This window comes from Ostrea edulis, chromosome 6 (assembly GCF_947568905.1).
Source record: "Ostrea edulis chromosome 6, xbOstEdul1.1, whole genome shotgun sequence".
NCBI classification, from domain to species: Eukaryota; Metazoa; Mollusca; class Bivalvia; order Ostreida; family Ostreidae; genus Ostrea; species Ostrea edulis.
The window spans coordinates 14,682,503-14,708,491 of NC_079169.1; the positions used below are offsets into that span (position 1 = coordinate 14,682,503).

General features: G+C 31.3%; 1 protein-coding gene across 1 annotated transcript in view; it reads left to right on the forward strand.

Annotated features, from left to right (window-relative positions):
- The first annotated feature begins 2,024 nt into the window (after positions 1-2,024).
- LOC125683831 (epidermal retinol dehydrogenase 2-like) overlaps positions 2,025-25,989 on the forward strand; it is a 35,596-nt gene continuing 11,631 nt past the window's right edge. Inside the window, exons 1-5 of the mRNA XM_048925311.2 lie at positions 2,025-2,521; positions 9,260-9,425; positions 17,512-17,593; positions 18,231-18,393; positions 19,034-19,159. Coding sequence (XP_048781268.1) covers positions 2,202-2,521; positions 9,260-9,425; positions 17,512-17,593; positions 18,231-18,393; positions 19,034-19,159 — 857 coding nt within the window. The 5' untranslated portion in view covers positions 2,025-2,201. The remainder of the gene's footprint in view (positions 2,522-9,259; positions 9,426-17,511; positions 17,594-18,230; positions 18,394-19,033; positions 19,160-25,989) is intronic.

Consider the following 25,989-nt stretch of genomic DNA (forward strand, 5'->3'; position numbering starts at 1 on the left):
GTTGGCCAAGAAGCAGTTGAAAAACACAATGTTTCCCCCTGAGAATATAGAAAGCACGCGCTCTTGAAGATAGGGTGATGGTATCTAGCAACGGGTAACATTACTTGACAACAAGTGGTATTATAAAAATTATCACGTGTCAAATTTTTGCACGTACGGTTCGCCGTAGATTGTTAGAGGACGTCGTTTGAACGTTTGTAATAAACGCGAATACCTGCATTGATATACAAAACATCGCACGACAGTGATTGATCAAATGTCAACAGACGTAAGCCTTTATAACTGACGTTCAGTATTGTATGCAATATTCATATAATACTATTTTATCTGAAGCTTAGAACCGCATCGGTATTGTTTGTCGCATCAAACCATGCAGTCATTGCATGCTCTCATCAATATTGAATTAATTAATGTGCTCTTCAAATCAAGTTATTGCTCCAAAAAGAAAAACCTGTTTGAATGAAAATGAAATGCCGAAGTGCGTGCGTACTAATTTTTCCCAATTTTCCGACTTCTAAGTTTTGATTTTTTTTTCTACCGCTAAGGCCTAACAGAGAATTCAAGTCCGGAACAGAGAACATGTGAAATAGATTAACAGTGAGTTTAATGATATCCTTGTGATAGATCCATGCAATATTGATAAAGTTGTGGAAATGATTAGTCTGTCATATATGACAATTGGAACTACTCGGCCTTTCTAGTTACTTTTTAGTGCAGCGGAAATGGCCGAGTAGTTACGATTGTCATATATGAATCGAAAAGTTAAAAGTCGATCCAAGCGTAAATCGTCACCGGTTCCGGCATTTACACGTTTTCCTGAAGTGAAGTGGACTTATAGCTACAAAGCTGTAGATCTCCTAGGCTATGCCCGTCCACTTCGATAAAGAGAATAATATATTACATACGTAGTTAAGCTTCCTCAAACACAAACAAATGAAAAAGATTCAATATAGATCGGAGAGGAACATAGAACTATTCGTGGTTCGAATTTCCCGGTACATCGAATTACCGTGATTTACCGAAATATTTATTTTATGTTTGGGTGAACAGTTAATGATTGTTTTCTCATGATAATTACTTGCAAGCTTATTTAGACGTTTGATATTGGGAATTACACGCAAAATATAGATTTGTGTTCTCTACCCACAAGAAAAGCTGAACAAGTAAGTTTTTCCTCCTCGCTAAAGATAAAGAGAAAAAAAGCAATAGCATCTGCTTGGATCAAAAGGGGGGATTTGATGAGAAAATGAACAATTTACTTAACAAAATTTATTATTGTGAAAACGTCACAAGTAAAGATGGCTGGATCATTTCCCTGCATCCAGTGCAAAAAAAAAAAAAAAAAAAGGCTGTCATAATGACACAATTCAGTGTTGCAAATGTAGCGAATGGATACATATTCTGTGTATCCCCATCACTGCCATGGCCGCTACACAACTCGGAGCTTAGTCTCAAGCACACCTCTCGTTTCCGTGTAGCATAAAACTAAGCTTGAAAATAATGTATTAAAATTAATATAATTTAATTCATCAAAAGATTAATAGCAAAAATTGTTGAGATATTAATAATGGTCTTTGCCATCAGTTATACTTTATGATAATATACGAGAGTTACGGTCGTTTCCGGTGTGAAATATACAAGAAAAAGAACATAAATTATTAAATACTTGGTTTTATATAAAAAAAAAAAATTCTCATAGGCCAACAAGTATTTTAATCACAATAATATGAATTGAAGAAAAACAACAACCACGGCGTGTATTTCGTTAGGTTAGGGGGTATTCGGTTTTCGGGGGTGGGTGGGTGGGGTATTTCGGTAATTCTAGTTACCCCGAATTTCCTACCATATGTACATTTGACCTTGACCCAGGCAACTATGGTCATTGATGCATGATGGGCATTATTGTAAAGAAAACAATATCATCTGCTTGGACCAAACTAATTTTATTCTCACAATTAAAGATTAAAGGGGAGATTTGGTGAGAAAATGAACAAAATTCCGCGTATTGTAAATAGAACAGGTAAGTTTCTACATCACACAAACAGCGTTCACACATTATTGATTTGCTGACTTTTGACGCCTCTAGGCCTCCATACACAATGCTCCTCAGTATATATCTGTTTACATCTGCGCTGCACACCTGACATTTCAGGATGGGTCAGCTGGTCAGTTAGTAAAGAAGTGTCTAGACAAAGTGACAGATGGAGGCACGATCCGAAATTCCATCTCATCATGGAGGAATTTTTCTTGAATTCTTGCGCACACTGAAATTACTTTTTGCTTCAATCGTCGTCGGCATGTGGCGATTTTTTGTCCCCCCTCCAAGGAAATCCGTTTTTGGAGAAATTGTTTTAATTACGGGCTCGGGGTCAGGGATTGGGCGTCAGTTAGCCAGGAATTTTGCCAGACTGGGGGCAGTGTTGGTATTATGGGACATAAATGAAACATCTAACACCGAAACTTCTGTCATCTTACAAGAAGAGTACCACGCCAAGTGCTTTACATACACCGTGGATGTGGGGTAAGTACCTTAAACCGTTAAAGCTCTCCTGGCTATATCCATGTCGGGCTTTCAAACTAATTAGAAAGAGAAGAAAGTTACTGATTGCATGGTACCATACAATAACTTTGACCCGATATTGTCATCATTGATCAGCTTATAATCAAAGTAAGGGTAACATTAATAATTTAGTGTATAGGGATTCTCTTTCTTGTTCATAACATTTACACAACCATAGGAAGTGAGTTTCATTTTCTATGTTATTACTATTGCACAGTTTACAAATTCTATTAGCATGCTACATTTTTCACAATTATACCTTCTTTTTTTTTTGCAATGCCATAATGTCTTCCTTTTTCAATATTTAGATTATGAGATGAAGTTCTGAATTTAGTTAAATATTTCTTATATTTGCTATCGATAGGTTTGCACAAGTAATATTTAATATAGAAAGTGTCAATGAGGTGTTGATATAAGAATTCCTGTAGACATTTTACAAATATCATTAAATATGTACATATCAGTTTATGCTGGTCCAAACAAGATAAGCTAATTACATACATTAAGTAAAATTAGATGTCTTATCTTAAATTAGGCCTGCTATAAATATTTTATTCAAAACTACAATTTTTCTAAAAGTGATTGAGATTTTTGTTCTAATTGTTGTCAACAATTATTGTTGTGTGGTTGTGCTCAGAAGCTGAGGAGCTAAATCTTTCCTAAATAATTATTACTCCATATTAGCTTATTATCATCTCAGAATTCTCAGTGAAGATCGATAATTAACGTGTGTGTGTGTGTGCGTGCGTGCATGTGATTTGAGTTTGTCCCAATATATATTTTGCACTGCAGTGTGCAGACTTAGAATATAAAAATACAGGGTATTTTTTGAAAAGAAGAAGAAGAAAAAAAAAACCAGTAAGAACAAAAAAAGTAAACCAAGGTTGACTGCAGTTCATGCTGCTATACATTAGTGGAGGTGTCACGATACCATCTTGAATTTCATTTACGGAATTGAACATCTACTTTTGCAGCTGCACTATTTAAATGTAAATTAATTGTTCATGCTTCAGGTCAACATAAGTTGAAATTCACGTTTCATATTGTAAAAAAGAAGAATTGTATCCTATGGAGATGAATTAGAAACAGCTCTCAGCTGGACATGAATTTTAACACTCTAACAATGTGGTGCATGGTGGAACCTGATTCAGTCCCTAGATTTTTTTCACCTCAATTATTCACTTTTTGTGTTAGATCAAGTTTCATGATTTGTCTTTCACTATGGGTATCATATTTCTACAAGTATTTTTATTCAAAATGAGAACCCTGTAAATGTACATGATTTTATGGCAAGCCATTAGACTATTTATTCTAAAAATAGAGATACACATAGAGAGATACCTCTTTAATTTAAAGAGATTTAACGAAGAGAGGCATCTCTTATTGGAGTGTAAAGAGATCGGTTGAAGCCATGCAGACAGATGTCTCTTTAACCTGGAAAGATATCTCTTTAACTTAATACTAGATATCTCTTAATCATTAGAAATATCTCTTTACCATAAAAGATATTTCTTTCTTGATGTAAATGAGTTATCTTTCAAAGTTAAAATATATCTCTTACATTTTGAATGCGTATATGTCATCACTGCACTGCTGTAACTCTGAGCAGTGCACCAGGGACTTTGTTAATCCAGACACTAATTCACAGAGGTTTAATTTTTACATCACTGATCTGGACACTTTCGCATCTGGATGGTCAAATTTTACTTCATTGATTGTTAAAGGCCAAATAAAAAAATATGTGTAGTTCCGGTTACTGGATCGTCCCTAGTTTTTACCCCCGACCCTAAACTATTTTTGACTATTTCCAAAATCAGTTACCGTATTTTGCCAAATATAATGCACTCTTTTTTCAAGATTTTCTTTTATGAAAAGGGGTACATGATATATTCCACTTTACATATAGGTTTTTTTTACCTGTTTTCCTTCAGGTGAAGCTTGACTGTAAGTTCATTCATAGCCAATATATATAGATACTGCTAAAATGCTAAGCTGTAAACATAACAACTACAGGCCTCTAACATTAGACAGAAAGTGACTTAGAACTAAAGAGTACTTACATAAACAATATCGTGCAAATTTTAGGTTACTGTTTGAATATACTGAGCGATCATGCACCTTCCTTATTTTTGAAAAAGATGGATAGATTTAAAAACTTGGAAGGGCTTGAAAACAGTGCTCTTTTTTGTTGTTGTATTTATTTTTTTATTTGAATCAAAACTAGGGTGATGATCGATCCCTACCAATTTTGATAGGTATATATCACACCATATATAAATGGTACATGCAAAGAAGTGAAAGTAGAAGAAAATTGTGTTTCCAATTTCCATCTAAAATCTATCATTAAAAAAAAATTAATTAAAAAAATAGAATAAATTCCCTACCTACCTACCCTATTTTTCAAGGGAGTGTAACCGGAACCATACATATTATTTTATTTGGCCTAATAATGTTTTAAAGGTGTATCTCGGACAATTTTGTCAAGGTGTAAATGAGAAGAAAATGTAAGCCCTGCTGTCTAATTTTTTAATAAAGTGTAAACACACATGCATGTATCCCATCAACACCTCTGATTAGGTTTTTAACTTATCTTTGTGTCAAAGTGTCAGGTAAACAGTGCCTGCTGATCTCAGCCGCATGTGTCAGTTTGTGTACGTATCTGCATCCGGGATACAATATGTTAAAACAGTAAACAAATCTGTAGGAAATCTGATTATCTAGCCTGTTAATTAATAAAATGAACATGCATACATGTAAAATGTGATCAGTTGTGAGTTAATATTGGTCAATTCACATTTGTGACAGGCTTTCATATGTTTGTATACATGTGTATGTTTGTGTACTATATGTAAAGCGTGTGTGTGAGCGAGAATTAATACAGAACACCGGTAGTTGTGAATCTATTTTTATAATGACATGCAATAGTGCAATGTTCGAAATTGGTTTAAAACTTGGTATAGACCACGGGTCTATGCCAAAACAAGATGACATAGACCTCATAGAATTGGCATAGACCGTAACATTGGAACAATTTTAAAAATAACACAAATTTAAAACATTGTTATTTTCTTCTAATGTACTTATAGTAAGCATATTTTCTTTAAATTTCCATAACAGTGTCCTCCTTTCCTCATAATGTTTATCAGACGTCGACTTTTGGGATAACTCTATTGCTTTAAACCTAGAAAATCAGCATAGACAAATTGGTCTATCCCAATTACAATTGACATAGACCAGTGTCATTTGACATAGACTCGGTCTATCAGTTTATGGTTAATTTCGAATAAGTGCATGTACAATCGGGATCCATTGTCTGATGAGTGAAACACTGCAGTATTGTGTCTATCTGACAATGGATATACTACAGTCATTGGTACTACTGTGTCTATCCAACAATGGATACACTACAATCATTGGTAGTATTGTGTCTATCTGACAATGGATACACTACAATCGTTGGTACTACTGTGTCTATCTGACAATGGATACACTACAATCATTGGTAGTATTGTGTCTATCCGACAATGGATACACTACAATCGTTGGTACTACTGTGTCTATCTGACAATGGATACACTACAGTCATTCATACTACTGTGTCTATCTGACAATGGATACACTACAATCATTGGTAGTATTGTGTCTATCCGACAATGGATACACTACAGTCATTGGTACTATTGTTTTTATCCGACAATGGATACACTACAGTCATTAGTATTATTGTGTCTATCCGACAATGGATATACTACAATCATTAGTATTATGGTCTCTATCCGACAATGGATACATTACAGTCATTCGTACTATTGTGTCTATCCGACAATGGATATACTACAGTCATTGGTACTACTGTTTCTATCCAACAATGGATACACTACAATCATTGGTAGTATTGCGTCTATCTGACAATGGATACACTACAATCGTTGGTATTATTGTGTTTATCCGACAATGGATACACTACAGTCATTGGTACTATTGTGTCTATCTGACAATGGATACACTACAATCATTGGTACTATTGTGTCTATCTGACAATGGATACACTACAATCATTGGTAGTATTGTGTCTATCTGACAATGGATACACTACAATCATTGGTACTATTGTGTCTATCCTACAATGGATACACTACAGTCATTGGTAGTACTGTGTCTATCTGACAATGGATACACTACAGTCATTGGTAGTATTGTGTCTATCCGACAATGGATATACTACAATCGTTGGTACTACTGTGTCTATCTGACAATGGATACACTACAATCATTGGTAGTATTGTGTCTATCCGACAATGGATATACTACAGTCATTGGTAGTACTGTGTCTATCTGACAATGGATACACTACAGTCATTGGTACTACTGTGTCTATCCTACAATGGATACACTACAATCATTGGTAGTACTGTGTCTATCCGACAATGGATATACTACAGTCATTCATACTACTGTGTCTATCCGACAATAGATATACTACAGTCATTCATACTACTGTGTCTATCCGACAATGGATATACTACAGTCATTGGTACTACTGTTTCTATCCGACAATGGATATACTATATAGAGATTATTTGGTACTTGTAATTGTTTTAGGATTTTCTTTAAAAACACAGAGAAAAAAATTGTTCTTACCATAGTTCAATGTATGATAATTCATTTCCACGAGCACATATCTGTAATTTGATTTTGATAATAAGTTCTGTTGCAAGGGTTTCATTAATCCTAATGTGGGTGCCAATGTAACAGAGCTAGACTGAATGCCTCTACTGAGAATTGAACCTGGGACCTCAAGCATAACAGTCCTGCTCTACCAATTCAGCCAGAGAGTTAACCCATTATCCAAATTAAAAGGCCATTGTTTTTAACTCTACCACATCAAAATGATAGCTTGACCAGATGAACAAGTAGTATTAGAAGACAGACAGATCAGACGAGACTTCCCATTGTACATGCATTTTTCACTTTTAGTGTTTTGAAATGAATTATACATGTAAAACATTACCAAACTTATGATTTACTAACTATGAATGAACAATTTTAAATATCACAGAGTATTGAAATCAAGATATTGGTTACCGACTGATACGAAAATGTAAAAATGTCATTAACGTCATGCTATATTTATGTTGCAACATTTAATCTTTTTCCATTTGTATCGTTTAATTTTTCGTGTGTGTTGACTATGAGGATTTAGTTTATAGAGATATCAAATTAAAAGCAAACACATTGGAAATGTAAATATTTATAGGTTATGATGTAAACAATGCTTTTGAAAAAGATTTAGCCTATGGGTTGATAATCGAACCATGGTTTAAACCAATGAAATCCTTTGTAACAAACCAAGTTGTGGACATCTTGTTAAATATAGTGGCCTACGTCTATAATTTAATGGTCGGGAATTCCGAGAGAAATGAAAGTGGAATATATATAAATATAAAAGATAAGTTTCATTTTTGAAAATATACATCATGGGGGCATGAAATGCATCGCTTTTTACGTCAGCACACTCCATGAAATACGCCAGCATGAGGTGTCACAGTTCATATCCTCATGTGTTTTCTAAAATGAAATTAATATGTCTTTAAGTAGATTCTGCTGAACTTTCCCTTGCATGTCAATCTTGTGTTTAATTAGTCCTGCATGGAAATAGGGTAACCATTTTAGTGAGCATTTGGAACATCTCGCTTGTTTCAATACGACACAGGCTAAATCTTGACCAACGAAATCCTTCCTAACACAAACAAAAATAGAAAAATCTCTCAGATACAATACAAATGAAATATTATACAATATATTGTCAAATGGAAAATGTACAATACAAATGAAAAATTGCACAATGCAACTGAAATATTATACAATACAAATGAAATATTATACACTAGATTGTCAAATGGAAAATGTACAGTACAAATGAAATATTATACAATACAAATGGAAAGTATTACAATGCCAATGGAAAATATACATTAAATAAAAAATGTAGAATAGAAAATGAAAATTACCCTCATGAAAATATTTTGCTGAAAATTTGCTGAAAGATATCTGAAACAAATCTGAAATGTTGCTTACTGAAATTTTTCTTGCTGAATCAATGCTGAACATGTTTCAGCATATATGCTGAAACACTTTGAGCATTGCTGAAACATTTCTTAATTTCTGAAACATTCAGAGAAGTTGCTGAGACTGTCTGAAACATAATTAGAATTGCTGAGTCCCATCTGAAACATTCAAATTGCTGAAACTGTCTGAAACTCTGCAATATTGCAACTACTTAATCATGCTGAAAAAAGACGAATTCCTTGGAGATAATTTATTTAAACTATAATCATAATACATGACATGGCAATGAAATCAACCCATAATGGACATTATATAATACAAAACAAATTAAATATGCCCATGTTTGTGTCTGTGTATACACTTTAACACTTCATCAAAAATATGTCTCGATCATGGTCATAATTCAATACAAATGGAAATTATATACAATACAAATGAAAAATGATACAAATACAGATATTGCATTGTTTGACATGCCATATAGTCATCAAGCTGGATGACTCATTTTTCTTGTTGATTTTTGTTGAAACTATAAAGTTGCTCCTTTGTATATATGACTTAATATCTGACCGTCCCTCAGAGTTCTAAATAATCACGACTTGTGAATGATGTTGGAGTATTATTCTTCAGGGACAAAACCCAAATAAAAAAGACTGCAGAGAAAGTGCGGAATGAGGTGGGAGATGTTACCATTTTGTTGAACAATGCTGGAGTTGTGTCAGGGAAGAAGCTGATTAATATGCCCGATGAACTGGTGAAAAGAACATTTGACGTAAACCTCTTGGCGCACTTCTGGGTAAGCAGAGAACAATTTGATGAATGTTAAGACATTTTAATTTGTGAAATCAGGGACTTTAAAATCAATAAAGAAACAGTAATGATCACGGAGGGAAATCTGCTGAGTGTTAAAAGAAAAGGAAAATACTGATGTGCCATTTAGTTTGGGCATTTAGGGAAACATTACAAGTTGAGAGATGGTAAAATTTCACAAGTCCTATTAAGGAGACTCTTACATTAGTTTTCTCTAAATCACATGACAATGACATATTACTATAACATTATCAATATACTCTAGTTCTTCTGGAGTCTATTCAGAGTTTTCCTGATTCAAAATAATATGTCTGTCATCATTTACATTTTCAACTTCTTCCCTAGAACCACTCATGAATTTTTAAAAACGAAACTCAGCGAAAGATATCCTTAGGGAGATGGCTCTCAAGTTTACTAAAATGAAAGGTCATACTTCTTTCCAAGGATAGATAATTGGGAAATAGTGAAAATATGTTATTAATTTAAAAAAAGATTATCTTCTTGAGAATCACACTTTAAATTTTCCGTATAGTATAGGTTCAGGTTTGTTTAGACGACCATAACCCCTTAATTAGGTCAGGAAGGGACCATAATTAAGGTGTTAAGTTTTACATAAAAATATGTAGATTATAGTGTATTGTACAGTGTATGTAAATTATAGTGTATTATATGTAGATTATAGTGTATTATATGTAGATTACAGTGTATTGTATGTAGATTATAGTGTATTGTATGTAGATTACAGTATATTTTATGTAGATTACAGTGTATTGTATTATAGATTACAGTGTATGGTATGTAGATTACAGTGTATTATATGTAGATTACAGTGTATTATATGTAGATTACAGTGTATTATAGATTACAGTGTATTATATGTAGATTATAGTGTATTGTATATAGATTATAGTGTATTATATGTAGATTACAGTGTATTATAGATTACAGTGTATTATATGTAGATTATAGTGTATTGTATATAGATTATAGTGTATTGTATGTAGATTACAGTGTATTATATGTAGATTATAGTGTATTGTATATAGATTATAGTGTATTATATGTAGATTATAGTGTATTGTATGTAGATTATAGTGTATTGTATATAGATTATAGTGTATTGTATGTAGATTATAGTGTATTGTATGTAGATTATAGTGTATTGTATATAGATTATAGTGTATTGTATGTAGATTATAGTGTATTATATATAGATTACAGTGTATTATATGTAGATTATAGTGTATTGTATGTAGATTACAGTGTATTATATGTAGATTATAGTGTATTGTATGTAGAGTATAGTGTATTGTATGTAGATTACAGTGTATTATATGTAGATTACAGTGTATTATATGTAGATTATAGTGTATTGTATATAGATTATAGTGTATTATATGTAGATTATAGTGTATTGTATGTAGATTATAGTGTATTGTATGTAGATTATAGTGTATTGTATGTAGATTATTGTGTATTGTATGTAGATTACAGTGTATTATAGATTACAGTGTATTGTATGTAGAGTATAGTGTATTGTATGTAGATTATAGTGTATTGTATGTAGATTATAGTGTATTGTATGTAGATTATAGTGTATTATATGTAGATTATAGTGTATTGTATGTAGATTACAGTATATTTTATGTAGATTACAGTGTATTGTATGTAGATTACAGTGTATTATAGATTACAGTGTATTATATATAGATTACAGTGTATTATATGTAGATTACAGTGTATTATATATAGATTACAGTGTATTGTATGTAGATTACAGTGTATTATAGATTACAGTGTATGGTAAGTAGATTACAGTGTATTATATGTAGATTACAGTGTATTATATGTAAATTACAGTGTATTATATGTAGATTACAGTGTATGTAGATTACAGTGTATTATATATAGATTATAGTGTATTATATGTAGATTATAGTGTATTATATGTAGATTACAGTGTATTATAGATTACAGTGTATTATATGTAGATTATAGTGTATTATATGTAGATTATAGTGTATTATATGTAGATTACAGTGTATTATAGATTACAGTGTATGGTATGTAGATTACAGTGTATTATATGTAGATTACAGTGTATGGTATGTAGATTACAGTGTATTATATATAGATTACAGTGTATGGTATGTAGATTACAGTGTATTATATATAGATTACAGTGTATTATATGTAGATTACAGTGTATTATATGTAGATTACAGTGTATGGTATGTAGATTACAGTGTATTATATATAGATTATAGTGTATTATATGTAGATTATAGTGTATTATATGTAGATTACAGTGTATGGTATGTAGATTATAGTGTATTGTATGTAGATTATAGTGTATTGTATGTAGATTATAGTGTATTATATGTAGATTATAGTGTATTGTATGTAGATTATAGTGTATTGTATGTAGATTATAGTGTATTGTATGTAGATTATAGTGTATTATATGTAGATTACAGTGTATTATATGTAGATTATAGTGTATTATATGTAGATTATTGTGTATTGTATGTAGATTACAGTGTATGGTATGTAGATTACAGTGTATTATATATAGATTATAGTGTATTGTATGTAGATTATAGTGTATTGTATGTAGATTATAGTGTATTATATGTAGAGTATAGTGTATTATATGTAGATTACAGTATATTGTATTATAGATTACAGTGTATTGTATGTAGAGTATAGTGTATTGTATGTAGATTATAGTGTATTGTATGTAGATTATAGTGTATTGTATGTAGATTATAGTGTATTATATGTAGATTATAGTGTATTGTATGTAGATTACAGTATATTTTATGTAGATTACAGTGTATTGTATGTAGATTACAGTGTATTATAGATTACAGTGTATTATATATAGATTACAGTGTATTATATGTAGATTACAGTGTATTATATATAGATTACAGTGTATTGTATGTAGATTACAGTGTATTATAGATTACAGTGTATGGTAAGTAGATTACAGTGTATTATATGTAGATTACAGTGTATTATATGTAAATTACAGTGTATTATATGTAGATTACAGTGTATGTAGATTACAGTGTATTATATATAGATTATAGTGTATTATATGTAGATTATAGTGTATTATATGTAGATTACAGTGTATTATAGATTACAGTGTATTATATGTAGATTATAGTGTATTATATGTAGATTATAGTGTATTATATGTAGATTACAGTGTATTATAGATTACAGTGTATGGTATGTAGATTACAGTGTATGGTATGTAGATTACAGTGTATTATATATAGATTATAGTGTATTGTATGTAGATTATAGTGTATTATATGTAGATTATAGTGTATTGTATGTAGATTATAGTGTATTGTATGTAGATTATAGTGTATTGTATGTAGATTATAGTGTATTATATGTAGATTACAGTGTATTATATGTAGATTATAGTGTATTATATGTAGATTATTGTGTATTGTATGTAGATTATAGTGTATTATATATAGATTACAGTGTATGGTATGTAGATTACAGTGTATTATATATAGATTACAGTGTATGGTATGTAGATTACAGTGTATTATAGATTACAGTGTATGGTATGTAGATTACAGTGTATTATATGTAGATTACAGTGTATTATATGTAGATTACAGTGTATGTAGATTACAGTGTATTATATGTAGATTACTGTGTATTATATATAGATTACAGTGTATGGTATGTAGATTACAGTGTATTATATATAGATTACAGTGTATGGTATGTAGATTACAGTGTATTATATATAGATTACAGTGTATTATATGTAGATTACAGTGTATTATATGTAGATTACAGTGTATGGTATGTAGACTACAGTGTATTATATATAGATTATAGTGTATTATATGTAGATTATAGTGTATTATATGTAGATTACAGTGTATGGTATGTAGATTATTGTGTATTGTATGTAGATTATTGTGTATTGTATGTAGATTATTGTGTATTGTATGTAGATTACAGTGTATTGTATGTAGATTATTGTGTATTGTATGTAGATTACAGTGTATGGTATGTAGATTACAGTGTATTATATATAGATTATAGTGTATTGCATGTAGATTATAGTGTATTGTATGTAGATTATAGTGTATTGTATGTAGAGTATAGTGTATTATATGTAGATTACAGTATATTGTATTATAGATTACAGTGTATTGTATGTAGAATACAGTATATTTTATGTAGATTACAGTGTATTATAGATTACAGTGTATGGTATGTAGATTACAGTGTATTATATGTAGATTACAGTGTATGGTATGTAGATTACAGTGTATTATATATAGATTACAGTGTATGGTATGTAGATTACAGTGTATTATATATAGATTACAGTGTATTATATGTAGATTACAGTGTATGGTATGTAGATTACAGTGTATTATATATAGATTATAGTGTATTATATGTAGATTATAGTGTATTATATGTAGATTACAGTGTATGGTATGTAGATTATTGTGTATTGTATGTAGATTATAGTGTATTATATATAGATTACAGTGTATGGTATATAGATTACAGTGTATTGTATGTAGATTACAGTGTATTATAGATTACAGTGTATGGTATGTAGATTACAGTGTATGTAGATTACAGTGTATTATATGTAGATTACAGTGTATTATATATAGATTACAGTGTATGGTATGTAGATTACAGTGTATTATATATAGATTACAGTGTATGGTATGTAGATTACAGTGTATTATATATAGATTACAGTGTATTATATGTAGATTACAGTGTATTATATGTAGATTACAGTGTATGGTATGTAGATTACAGTGTATTATATATAGATTATAGTGTATTATATGTAGATTATAGTGTATTATATGTAGATTACAGTGTATGGTATGTAGATTATAGTGTATTGTATGTAGATTACAGTGTATGGTATGTAGATTACAGTGTATTATATATAGATTATAGTGTATTATATGTAGATTACAGTGTATGGTATGTAGATTACAGTGTATTATATATAGATTATAGTGTATTATATGTAGATTATAGTGTATTATATGTAGATTACAGTGTATGGTATGTAGATTATTGTGTATTGTATGTAGATTATAGTGTATTATATATAGATTACAGTGTATGGTATATAGATTACAGTGTATTGTATGTAGATTACAGTGTATTATAGATTACAGTGTATGGTATGTAGATTACAGTGTATGTAGATTACAGTGTATTATATGTAGATTACAGTGTATTATATATAGATTACAGTGTATGGTATGTAGATTACAGTGTATTATATATAGATTACAGTGTATGGTATGTAGATTACAGTGTATTATATATAGATTACAGTGTATTATATGTAGATTACAGTGTATTATATGTAGATTACAGTGTATGGTATGTAGATTACAGTGTATTATATATAGATTATAGTGTATTATATGTAGATTATAGTGTATTATATGTAGATTACAGTGTATGGTATGTAGATTATTGTGTATTGTATGTAGATTACAGTGTATGGTATGTAGATTACAGTGTATTATATATAGATTATAGTGTATTATATGTAGATTATAGTGTATTGTATGTAGATTATAGTGTATTATATGTAGATTACAGTGTATTGTATGTAGATTATAGTGTATTATATGTAGATTACAGTGTATTGTATGTAGATTATAGTGTATTGTATGTAGATTACAGTGTATTATATGTAGATTACAGTGTATTGTATGTAGATTATAGTGTATTATATATAGATTACAGTGTATGGTATGTAGATTACAGTGTATTATATGTAGATTATAGTGTATTATATGTAGATTATAGTATATTGTATTATAGATTACAGTGTATTGTATGTAGATTACAGTATATTTTATGTAGATTACAGTGTATTGTATTATAGATTACAGTGTATGGTATGTAGATTACAGTGTATTATATGTAGATTACAGTGTATTATATGTAGATTATAGTGTATTGTACAGTGTATGTAGATTATAGTGTATTGTACAGTGTATGTAGATTATAGTGTATTGTACAGTGTATGTAGATTATAGTGTATTGTATGTAGATTATAGTGTATTATATGTAGATTACAGTATATTGTATGTAGATTATTGTGTATTGTATGTAGATTACAGTGTATTATAGATTACAGTGTATTATATATAGATTACAGTGTATTATATATAGATTACAGTGTATTATATGTAGATTACAGTGTATTATAGATTACAGTGTATTATATGTAGATTATTGTGTATTATATGTAGATTATAGTGTATTGTATGTAGATTACAGTATATTGTATGTAGATTATTGTGTATTGTATGTAGATTACAGTGTATTATAGATTACAGTGTATTATATATAGATTACAGTGTATTATATGTAGATTACAGTGTATTATATGTAGATTACAGTGTATGTAGATTACAATGTATTATATATAGATTACAGTGTATGTAGATTACAGTGTATTATATATAGATTTACAGTGTATTATATATAGATTACAGTGTATTATATATAGATTACAGTGTATTGTATGTAGATTACAGTGTATGTAGATTACAGTGTATGTAGATTACAATGTATTATATATAGATTACAGTGTATTATAGATTACAGTGTATTATATATAGATTACAGTGTATTATATATAGATTACAGTGTATTGTATGTAGATTACAGTGTATTATAGATTACAGTGTATGTAGATTACAGTGTATTATATATAGATTACAGTGTATTATAGATTACAGTGTATTATATGTAGATTACAGTGTATTGTATGTAGATTACAATGTATGGTATGTAAATTACAGTGTATTATATGTAGATTACAATGTATTGTATGTAGATTACAATGTATTATATATATATTACAGTGTATTATATGTAGATTGTAATGTTTTCAAATCAGTCGTCTATCCGTCTGTCTATAAACTTTTCACATTTTCGACTTCTTCTCCAGAACCGCTGGGCCAATTTCTACCAAACTTGACCAAAGGTATCCTTGGATGAAGGGCTTTCAAGTTTTTGTTCAAATGAAGGGCCATGCCCCCTTCAAAGGGGAGATAATCACAAAAATGCAAAAGTAAGGGTGGGGTCATTTAGAAATCTTCTCAAGAACCACTGAGCCAGAAGAGCTGGAACTTACACAAAAGCTTCCTGACATAGAGCAGACTCAAGTTTGTTAAAATCATGACCCCCGAGGGTAAGATGGAGCCACAATAGGGGATCAGGTTTTACATACAAATATATAGGAAAAATCTTTAAAAATCTTCTTCACAAGAACAACTGGGCTAGTAAAGTACAAATTTACAGGAAAGCTTCCTGACATTGTGCAGATTCAAGTTTGTTAAAATCATGATCCGTAGGGGTAGGATGGGGTCACAATAGGGGATCAAGGTTTTACATACAAAGATACATGTATAGGAAAAAATCTTTAAAAATCTTTCAAGAACCACTTGACCAGGAATGTACAAACTTACATGAAAGCTTTCTGATGTAGTGCAGATTCAAATTTGTTAAAATCATGACCCCCCCCCCCCCCCCTGAAGGGGGGGAGGGGGTAGGATGGGGCTGCAATAGGGGATCAAAGCTTTACATACAAATATGTAGAGAAAATCTTTAAAATTCTTCTTCTCAAAAACCACAGGGCCAGAAAAGTTTACATTTACATGAAAGCTTCCTAACATAGTGCAGATTCAAGATGGTAAATATCATGGCCCCTAGCTGTAGGTTGGGACCACAATAGGGATCAAAGTTTTACATGCGAATGTATAGGGAAAATCTTTAAAAAATATGGGCCAAGGTGACACAGGTGAGTTATGTGGCCCATGGGCCTCTTGTTTAACAAAGTTACAAAGTAAAATCATCTGATGGGGTTATTTATTGAAAAATACCTGCAAGATGTCAACAGAGGCAAACTGGATAGAAGGTTTTTTGTAATATATACAGTTTATAAGCTTTGAACATATTATGCATTGTTCCACAGTGTGTTTTATGAATTGATAGATTTTTTATTGTATATTTTGTAGACTGTGAAGTATTTTCTTCCATCCATGCTGAAAAATAATCATGGCCATATTGTCAACATAGCGAGCTCCACAGGACTAGTGGGTAGGTCGTCATGGGTTTGTGCAGGACATTGTTATGGGTCAGAATAAACCCTAATAACTCAGCAGAATTCAATCACAAAGTCAATAGAAAATTAACATGATTTATGTACATTTATTGAAAATAGCATTATACTATATATACACAATGAATGATTCAGGCAAATGAAAAATATACTGAATAAAACAGTGACTGCAGATCTAGAAAGGGGCTGTTACAGGGTTGCAACACCCCCCCTCCCTCCCACTTTAACTGAAAAGTTTAACCAAAAAGTTATTTTGTACCATTTTATAGGATGCAACTGTTCTATTAGGGTGGAAAGTCGTAACTTCTCCATTTTGAAAACTTTCTGGACTGGCCTCTGATATGAAGTTTTAAATTGAACTTTATAATGATCTGATTATATTACCCACAGCACAGTACTAACTATTGTGCCAGTAAAAATCATGTTCGATTTTTGAAAAGACAAGGCCTTCACCCAGAATAGATCAGATTAAAATGTAAAATTTAGAATAGATATCAAAGTAGAAATTACTTTGGACCAGTGAGTTACAATGCTAAGCTGTGAACATTTTGAGTCAGTTGTTATGGTAAAATTGATGGCTTAGAGATGAAACTAATCCTTAGGCTCTCCTTTCAGGGCTTAACAAACTCACAGACTACAGTGCATCCAAGTTTGGTGTGGTTGGTTTTACAGAGGTGCTTAACTACGAGATAATCTTCTCAGGATACAGTGGTGTTCACACCACTTTAGTATGTCCGTCTTATATTAAAACTGGCATGTTCGCTGGGTGTAAAATGAGGTAGGTGAGAAGAGAAAAAAACATTTGATAGGTGGTAGATTGTTTTAGTGTATTTTGATGATTTTTTACTGTGTTCAGTCTCAATTTTGTTAAGGTTTATTTTTTGCTATTCTCATATTTCCTGATATTCACTCCATAACCTGTAAGTATCAATTGATTATTTTGACCCTGATTTACAGGACTAGCAAATATTATTATTTCATAATTTGAAACATTTTACAAACAATGATCGATGCAAATGGGTGAAGTTTGAAAATGTGCAAAACTGATATTGCACATATTTATATAAGTGCCAATAATTTTTTATTTTCTAAACTCAAATAGAAAATTAATAACCTAAAACAACAAATTAACAAATTTCTACTTCCAACTCGGGTGTATCATATTCACCAGTATAAGTAAATCACTAACTGTAGAATACACACCATAGTGAAGGAAATATGTTCTAACCAACCATTATAATAGTATTGATTAAATGGCACTTCCAAAACCTGGAATCATTTTGTCAACTTTATTTTCTCCATACTGCTAATATGTGTACCATACATATCTTTGCAAACTTGTAATCATTTCAAAATTCAAAACTGTTCAAATTGTCGTAAGAAATTATTTAGATTCTTTTGTACTTTATATTTTGCAGATTTCCAAGGTTGATTCCACCTTTGGAGGTAGGACAAACCGCTGATAAAATTATGCAGGCGATACTGACCAACCAGCACATTGTTTGTATACCACGACTAGTTTATTTTCTGACCTTTTTAAAAATGTAAGTATCACAGTAATCAATGTTTTTCTTAGTATAATTTTTAGATAAAACTATTTTTGATTAATGGTGTCTCGGTTAAAGTTAACATATTTAATGTATAACCCTTAAGGTAACTCCATACTCGCAGTTTTATCTGATACAAGTTTGGAAAATGTATTTATTTCCATTCATTCGAGTTAAAACTAACAAATTATCAAATAAAATACATATGTCATCACACTTTTTAAGATGTGAGACGTACATAAACAGAATCATATATCACCGTCAGAAAATTGCAATTTTCCTTAAACAGTGTTATCAAAATTTCATACAAACTGGTTATGATGATAGAGTAGCATTCATAACAATTTCATGAAACTGTATCTTCACAAAAATATACAAAATGTCTGTAAAAATAAAGGAAATCTATCGCATAATAAATCAATAGAAACAGAGTTATTGCCCTTGGATTCAATAATTTAAAACGTATCATTGATTATTCATCTATAACTAAGACTTTTAAAATAGTTTATTTTAACAAGATTTTTTTTACAATAACTATCGGAAAAGACTCCAACAAAATTTATGTTTCTATCACGCATAAATGTAAATAAATCATAGATTTTGCAAAATCTGATGACATCACAGGAGGGTGGAATTACTTTAAAGGATAATGAACAAGTTTGAAGGATATCTTTATTGTTAAATAATAATGAGAGTGAAGTAGATGAAATTTAGAAATTTACATGACTGGTAAATGATTAGAAGCTGACTTTTTTGCATTAATTTTGAGACTTTTTTTGAAGAGTTATCTGCCCTTTGTAAAAATAAGAAAAACTCATTTTCTAAAAATGTGTGTGGTAAATGATAAATTCTATTTTGTATTTTCATAGAGAGAAAGTGTATGTAACTTTCTATCAAGAGATTTATGTGTCCGAGAATATAATTTCTTTTAAAGATATTTTAGTAAGACTTGCTCTTCCCATTTCTAGGTGAAATGAATCAAACAGTAAACAAAATTATGAAAATTCTTATGGTGGATCATTTTTATTTGATGAACCCTTCAAAATGATACCATGATTGCTAAAATCCCACCATCCATGTACTAGATGTGAAATATGGTCATTATACATTGAATACCTTTAGTTGATTCCTTTTCAAGGGAACATTTTTGATGATCAATATTTTGCAAGCTATTTTAACTCAGTAATCTTGAAAATCATTCCAGATTTGGATATTAATAGGTTTGACCACAAATCAAAGATCCATTTTACCGTCTTCTCTAACGTGTCACCAATAAAACTCAGTTTGCCGACATTAAATCAGCACTACAGTTGTCACAACAACAAATGAGAACTTGTTCCTTAGATATTAAATACCTTGAGGATGTGGCATATATCAGAACATATATTTTGTCTGATTTAATTGATGGGTCAGTATATGTCTAGTTTTATTGGTGTGTCAACACATATCTGGTTTTATTATTCTGTCAACACATGTCTGGTTTTATTGATCTGTCAACACATATCTGGTTTTATTATTCTGTCAACACATGTCTGGTTTTATTGATCTGTCAACACATATCTGGTTTTATTATTCTGTCAACACATGTCTGGTTTTATTGATCTGTCAACACATGTCTGGTTTTATTATTCTGTCAACACATGTCTGGTTTTATTGATCTGTCAACACATGTCTGGTTTTATTGTTCTGTCAACACGTCTGGTTTTATTGTTCTGTCAACACCAGGGCTTTCAACAAATTTAAAAGTAGGAGGCTGAAATGAAAAAGTAGAAGGCGATCCAATGCGAATGGCACAGCCGTATCGCACGCTGAGCTATGCTCGGCGCCCTTACGGCCTGGGGTCTGGGGTAAATGACGCAAAATCCTGCATTCTGGCGGTTTCCTGGCACTTAAATGCAGCTTTGAAATTGTCATTTTTTTGCCTGAAATTTTTACTTTTGCCATGAATTTATTGTTTCATATGTGAAATTTTCTGTTCATGCAAAAACTTTAAAAAATTCAACATTTCAAAGTACTAATTTTGATGCAAAATGAAAAATAAAGTGCATCAAGATAACTACATGTAATTATTTTTTGCAATGCTGTATCAATCAATTTTTAAGTGTCTTTGCTTGAATCTCTGCCACCCAAGAGTATAAGCAGATTAAAGTAAAATGTAAGAAGAATATAGATCACAACCAACACCAGTTTTATATAATAAAGCATCAATATATATTATATTTATAGTTGTTCTAATTACCTGTATTGTCAGCTTTCGTTTCCTTATTTAATGGATACATTGTATGTTATAAAAAAAAGTTTACATGTATTTAATCATTATTTTTTATTGAATTGCAAATAAGAGTTGCACTCCCAATATTTTAAGAATATTCTTCACCAATTAACACAACTCTATATTTCTATTTTCATTTGGTCCCTTAAAGTCTGTTAACTTACACTGGGAGTAATATTTTTCTCCAAGACTGACATGAAACCCATTGGGACCTTTTGCTTTTGCTCACCCCAATATTTTTTAAATAAAACCCAAACAATCTTTATTACAAATTAATAAGTAACATTTAAATGACCTATAATTTTATTTTTCCACAAATTCAAGTTAACAGCTACAGATTTGTTGGTAACATAGCGAATTTGTGCTGAAAAATTCTACTTTCGTTTTTATTTAATACCACATGGGCATTTGCAAATTAAAAAGAATAACAAGTCTGAAATTTTTCCTGATTAAATTCTGTTTTCGCTTTAAAATTGTTGATTGATATTATACTTGTGTCACTTTCACTTCTGGCCTTTTTTAAGCCGAAACTGAACAGGGTATTTGTTCTCTTCATTCCGTCAACATCATTGATTTTTACGTTCAGGACTTGTTGTTATCTTTCGGAACTTCTCGTCCGTGTTGTCACGAATTGGGTAAATCCGAGGCTTTCCGACTATTGCAATTGACGTATTATTTTCTACACCAACAGACGACCAATCAGGTGCCGGTATTTACCTGAACTAAATTTAGCGCAAGTAAACACGTTTTTACATCCTAACGGCCGCGATTTCTGAGTCTACTAAAGTTTGGAAGATGTTTAAAGTTTTATAAAAGTTTTTCTCATTGGACATACATTTTTGTCACTAAAGTAGCCGGCACCTAATGTTACTATAGGCGGCGGAAATCCGCCGTCTACCGGCTACTTTTGAAAGCCCTGCAACACGTCTGGTTTTATTGATCTGTCAACACATGTCTCACTGGTTTTATTGTTCTGTCAACACATGTCTGGTTTTATTGGTCTGTCAACACATATCTGGTTTTATTGATCTGTCAACACATGTCTGGTTTATTGTTCTGTCAATACATGTCTGGTTTTATTGTTCTGTCAACATGTCTGGTTTTATTGATCTGTCAACACATGTCTGGTTTTATTGTTCTGTCAACACATGTATGGTTTTATTGGTCTGTCAACACATGTATGGTTTTATTGATCTGTCAACACATGTCTGGTTTTATTGGTCTGTCAACACATGTCTGGTTTTATTGTTCTGTCAACACGTCTGGTTTTATTGATCTGTCAACACATGTCTGGTTTTATTGTTCTGTCAACACATGTCTGGTTTTATTGGTCTGTCAACACATGTATGGTTTTATTGATCTGTCAACACATGTCTGGTTTTATTGGTCTGTCAACACATGTCTGGTTTTATTGACATGTAATTTGATGAGGATTTCTCCACATAAGGTTACTTGTAACCCCAACCCTCTGATATGGTTTCCACAATGTTATTATCCCAAACTTTGATTTATTTGACTTCTTTCTCTGCCCACAGACTTGCAATTAGGAGATTAAAACACAAAATGATGTTTAATGGAAGCAGACCTGTATGATTTTGTCTGAATTATCTGTCCAATTAAACTGGGACAAAGTACAAAATGTGTGTCAGTTTGATGAACACTAGTTCAATCTGGTCTTTTACTACCACTTGTATGTGTAATCATCATAAAATATTGATCGTCATCAAGGTCAAAGGTTGCATTGGCTGTTCTGTTTAATGTAATGAAATGGTCATCGATATGATATTTCAGTACTTAAATCATGTTTATATTTTTGAAAAATACATAAAAATATAAACAATAAAATGACTTTCTTTGTTGTTTAATCAGGTGATGAAGGTAGCAATCATTGCTGAAATTTTTTTTACATTACCCGCCTCTGCAAGTTATGAATTTTTTCTGCAATGCTAGCTACCTTCATCACCTGACAAAACAACAAAGCAAGCATCTTATTGTTTAAAAGGTTGTAAGTCTGTAGGCTTCAGTTGGGAAACTAGATTTCACAAGAATGATACCTGTAGTGCAACACAGTGACTAAAAGAATGATACCTGTAGTGCAACACAGTGACTAAAAGAATGATACCTGTAGTGTGTGCAACACAGTGACTAAAAGAATGATATCTGTAGTGCAACACAGTGACTAAAAGAATGATATCTGTAGTGTGTGCAACACAGTGACTAAAAGAATGATATCTGTAGTGCAACACAGTGACTAAAAGAATGATATCTGTAGTGTGTGCAACACAGTGACTAAAAGAATGATATCTGTAGTGCAACACAGTGACTAAAAGAATGATACCTGTAGTGTAACACAGTGACTAAAAGAATGATATCTGTAGTGTAACACAGTGACTAAAAGAATGATATCTGTAGTGTGTGCAACACAGTGACTAAAAGAATGATATCTGTAGTGTAACACAGTGACTAAAAGAATGATATCTGTAGTGTGTGCAACACAGTGACTAAAAGAATGATACCTGTAGTGTGTGCAACACAGTGACTAAAAGAATGATATCTGTAGTGCAACACAGTGACTAAAAGAATGATACCTGTAGTGTAACACAGTGACTAAAAGAATGATATCTGTAGTGTAACACAGTGACTAAAAGAATGATATCTGTAGTGTGTGCAACACAGTGACTAAAAGAATGATATCTGTAGTGTAACACAGTGACTAAAAGAATGATATCTGTAGTGTGTGCAACACAGTGACTAAAAGAATGATACCTGTAGTGTGTGCAACACAGTGACTAAAAGAATGATATCTGTAGTGCAACACAGTGACTAAAAGAATGATATCTGTAGTGTAACACAGTGACTAAAAGAATGATACCTGTAGTGCAACACAGTGACTAAAAGAATGATATCTGTAGTGTGTGCAACACAGTGACTAAAAGAATGATATCTGTAGTGTGTGCAACACAGTGACTAAAAGAATGATATCTGTAGTGCAACACAGTGACTAAAAGAATGATACCTGTAGTGCAACACAGTGAATTGTTTGGGGACTCTGGGGCTTCTGGATTTCTTCATTGTCTTTTTTGTGTTGGATGAAGTTTCAGTTTTGTTGTATAGAATGTGTTCACCATTGATACGTTGAAGTTCAATTTCAAAGTTTACAGACACCTTTCCAGATAGGAACAATATGAACATACTGTATTCTCACAATAGAGTTAGTGTGACCACATCATGAGTTGATAGACAAACAGATATTGTGTGACTGAATATACACCATTATATATTTGCATGAAAAGGATGTTCATCAAATTAATAATTTCCTGTCTAACACAGATCATGTAAAGAATTGTCTGTTGGCAATGGCTTTCTGAGAATGAATTTTCATCATGAGACATTGATGGTATTGCCGAAGCATGTTTCTACACTATTGATTATATTTTCACTGTATATTGTCACATTAATTCTAAGTGATGAAGCTTTCCTTCTTTTTACACCCACTGACAATATGGAGGTGATTGTGAAATTGTCATTCAGTCACGTAATTGTAAAATCATGACAGACATCACAAGGAACATCAAGCTACGGCAATTTTTTTCTTCCTGTTTTTCATTCACATGCAAATAGCCTTTTTAAACCACAGATTGGACAAACAAGTGTTTTGTGTGAGAAAAAGGCTTTGATCTGTTCACCTGAGCTTAAATGTCTTCCATCAATACATTGATTAGCCTATATATACTTTGTTAAGATGTGGTAGAAATCGATGGTTTCCAGATTAAGTAATACAAGTAGTCTGAGTACAGATGTACCATCTTCATAAACACAAAATGTCTTTTGAAATACATGTCATGCTCAAAATATTTGTGGTATGGTTTTGTATATTCATTAAATTGTCATACAGCTGTAAGAAATCTGTGAAGGATATTCTAGAAACCCTTGTTTATGTATATGAACAATTTTTATGCTTATCATTGCACAGACCATAAGATGAGAAGTCTTCAATACCAACCTTAACCTCCTAGGCCTGTCTGCAGACATACAGACAGACATGGTTTGTCCATTTCAAAGATATATAAAAACATACACATTTTGGATATCCCTTCAAACTTATTGTGTGGATACTGTTTCTGACCAGCATTCTGGGCTTTAGTGACTATCGGGTTAAGAATATTGTTGTGGTCATTGTTTACACATTATGATAAGTGCAATACATCCCAGACTCGCTCACATTACTATGATCACCAGATGCTTTGTACAGATCATGGCTGTTGTATCTGATCTACAGTTTCTGCTGTGTCTGGATACAAGGAAAGAATTCAGGTGTTTTCCCAGCTTACTTCAAATGATATATCAACAAAAACTCACTCATGGATGTAGGGGCTCTGTTTGATGTCTATTACCATCTTATTAAAAGACAAACACAAAGCTAGGTGCCATTTGAGTATAGAGAGTGTGTTGAGTATAATGTATAATACATTACATAAGAATTGCATGGGTTACTAAGATTTAGTATGTGCACTAATTTAGCATAAGAATTGCATGAGTTACTAAACTTTAGTAT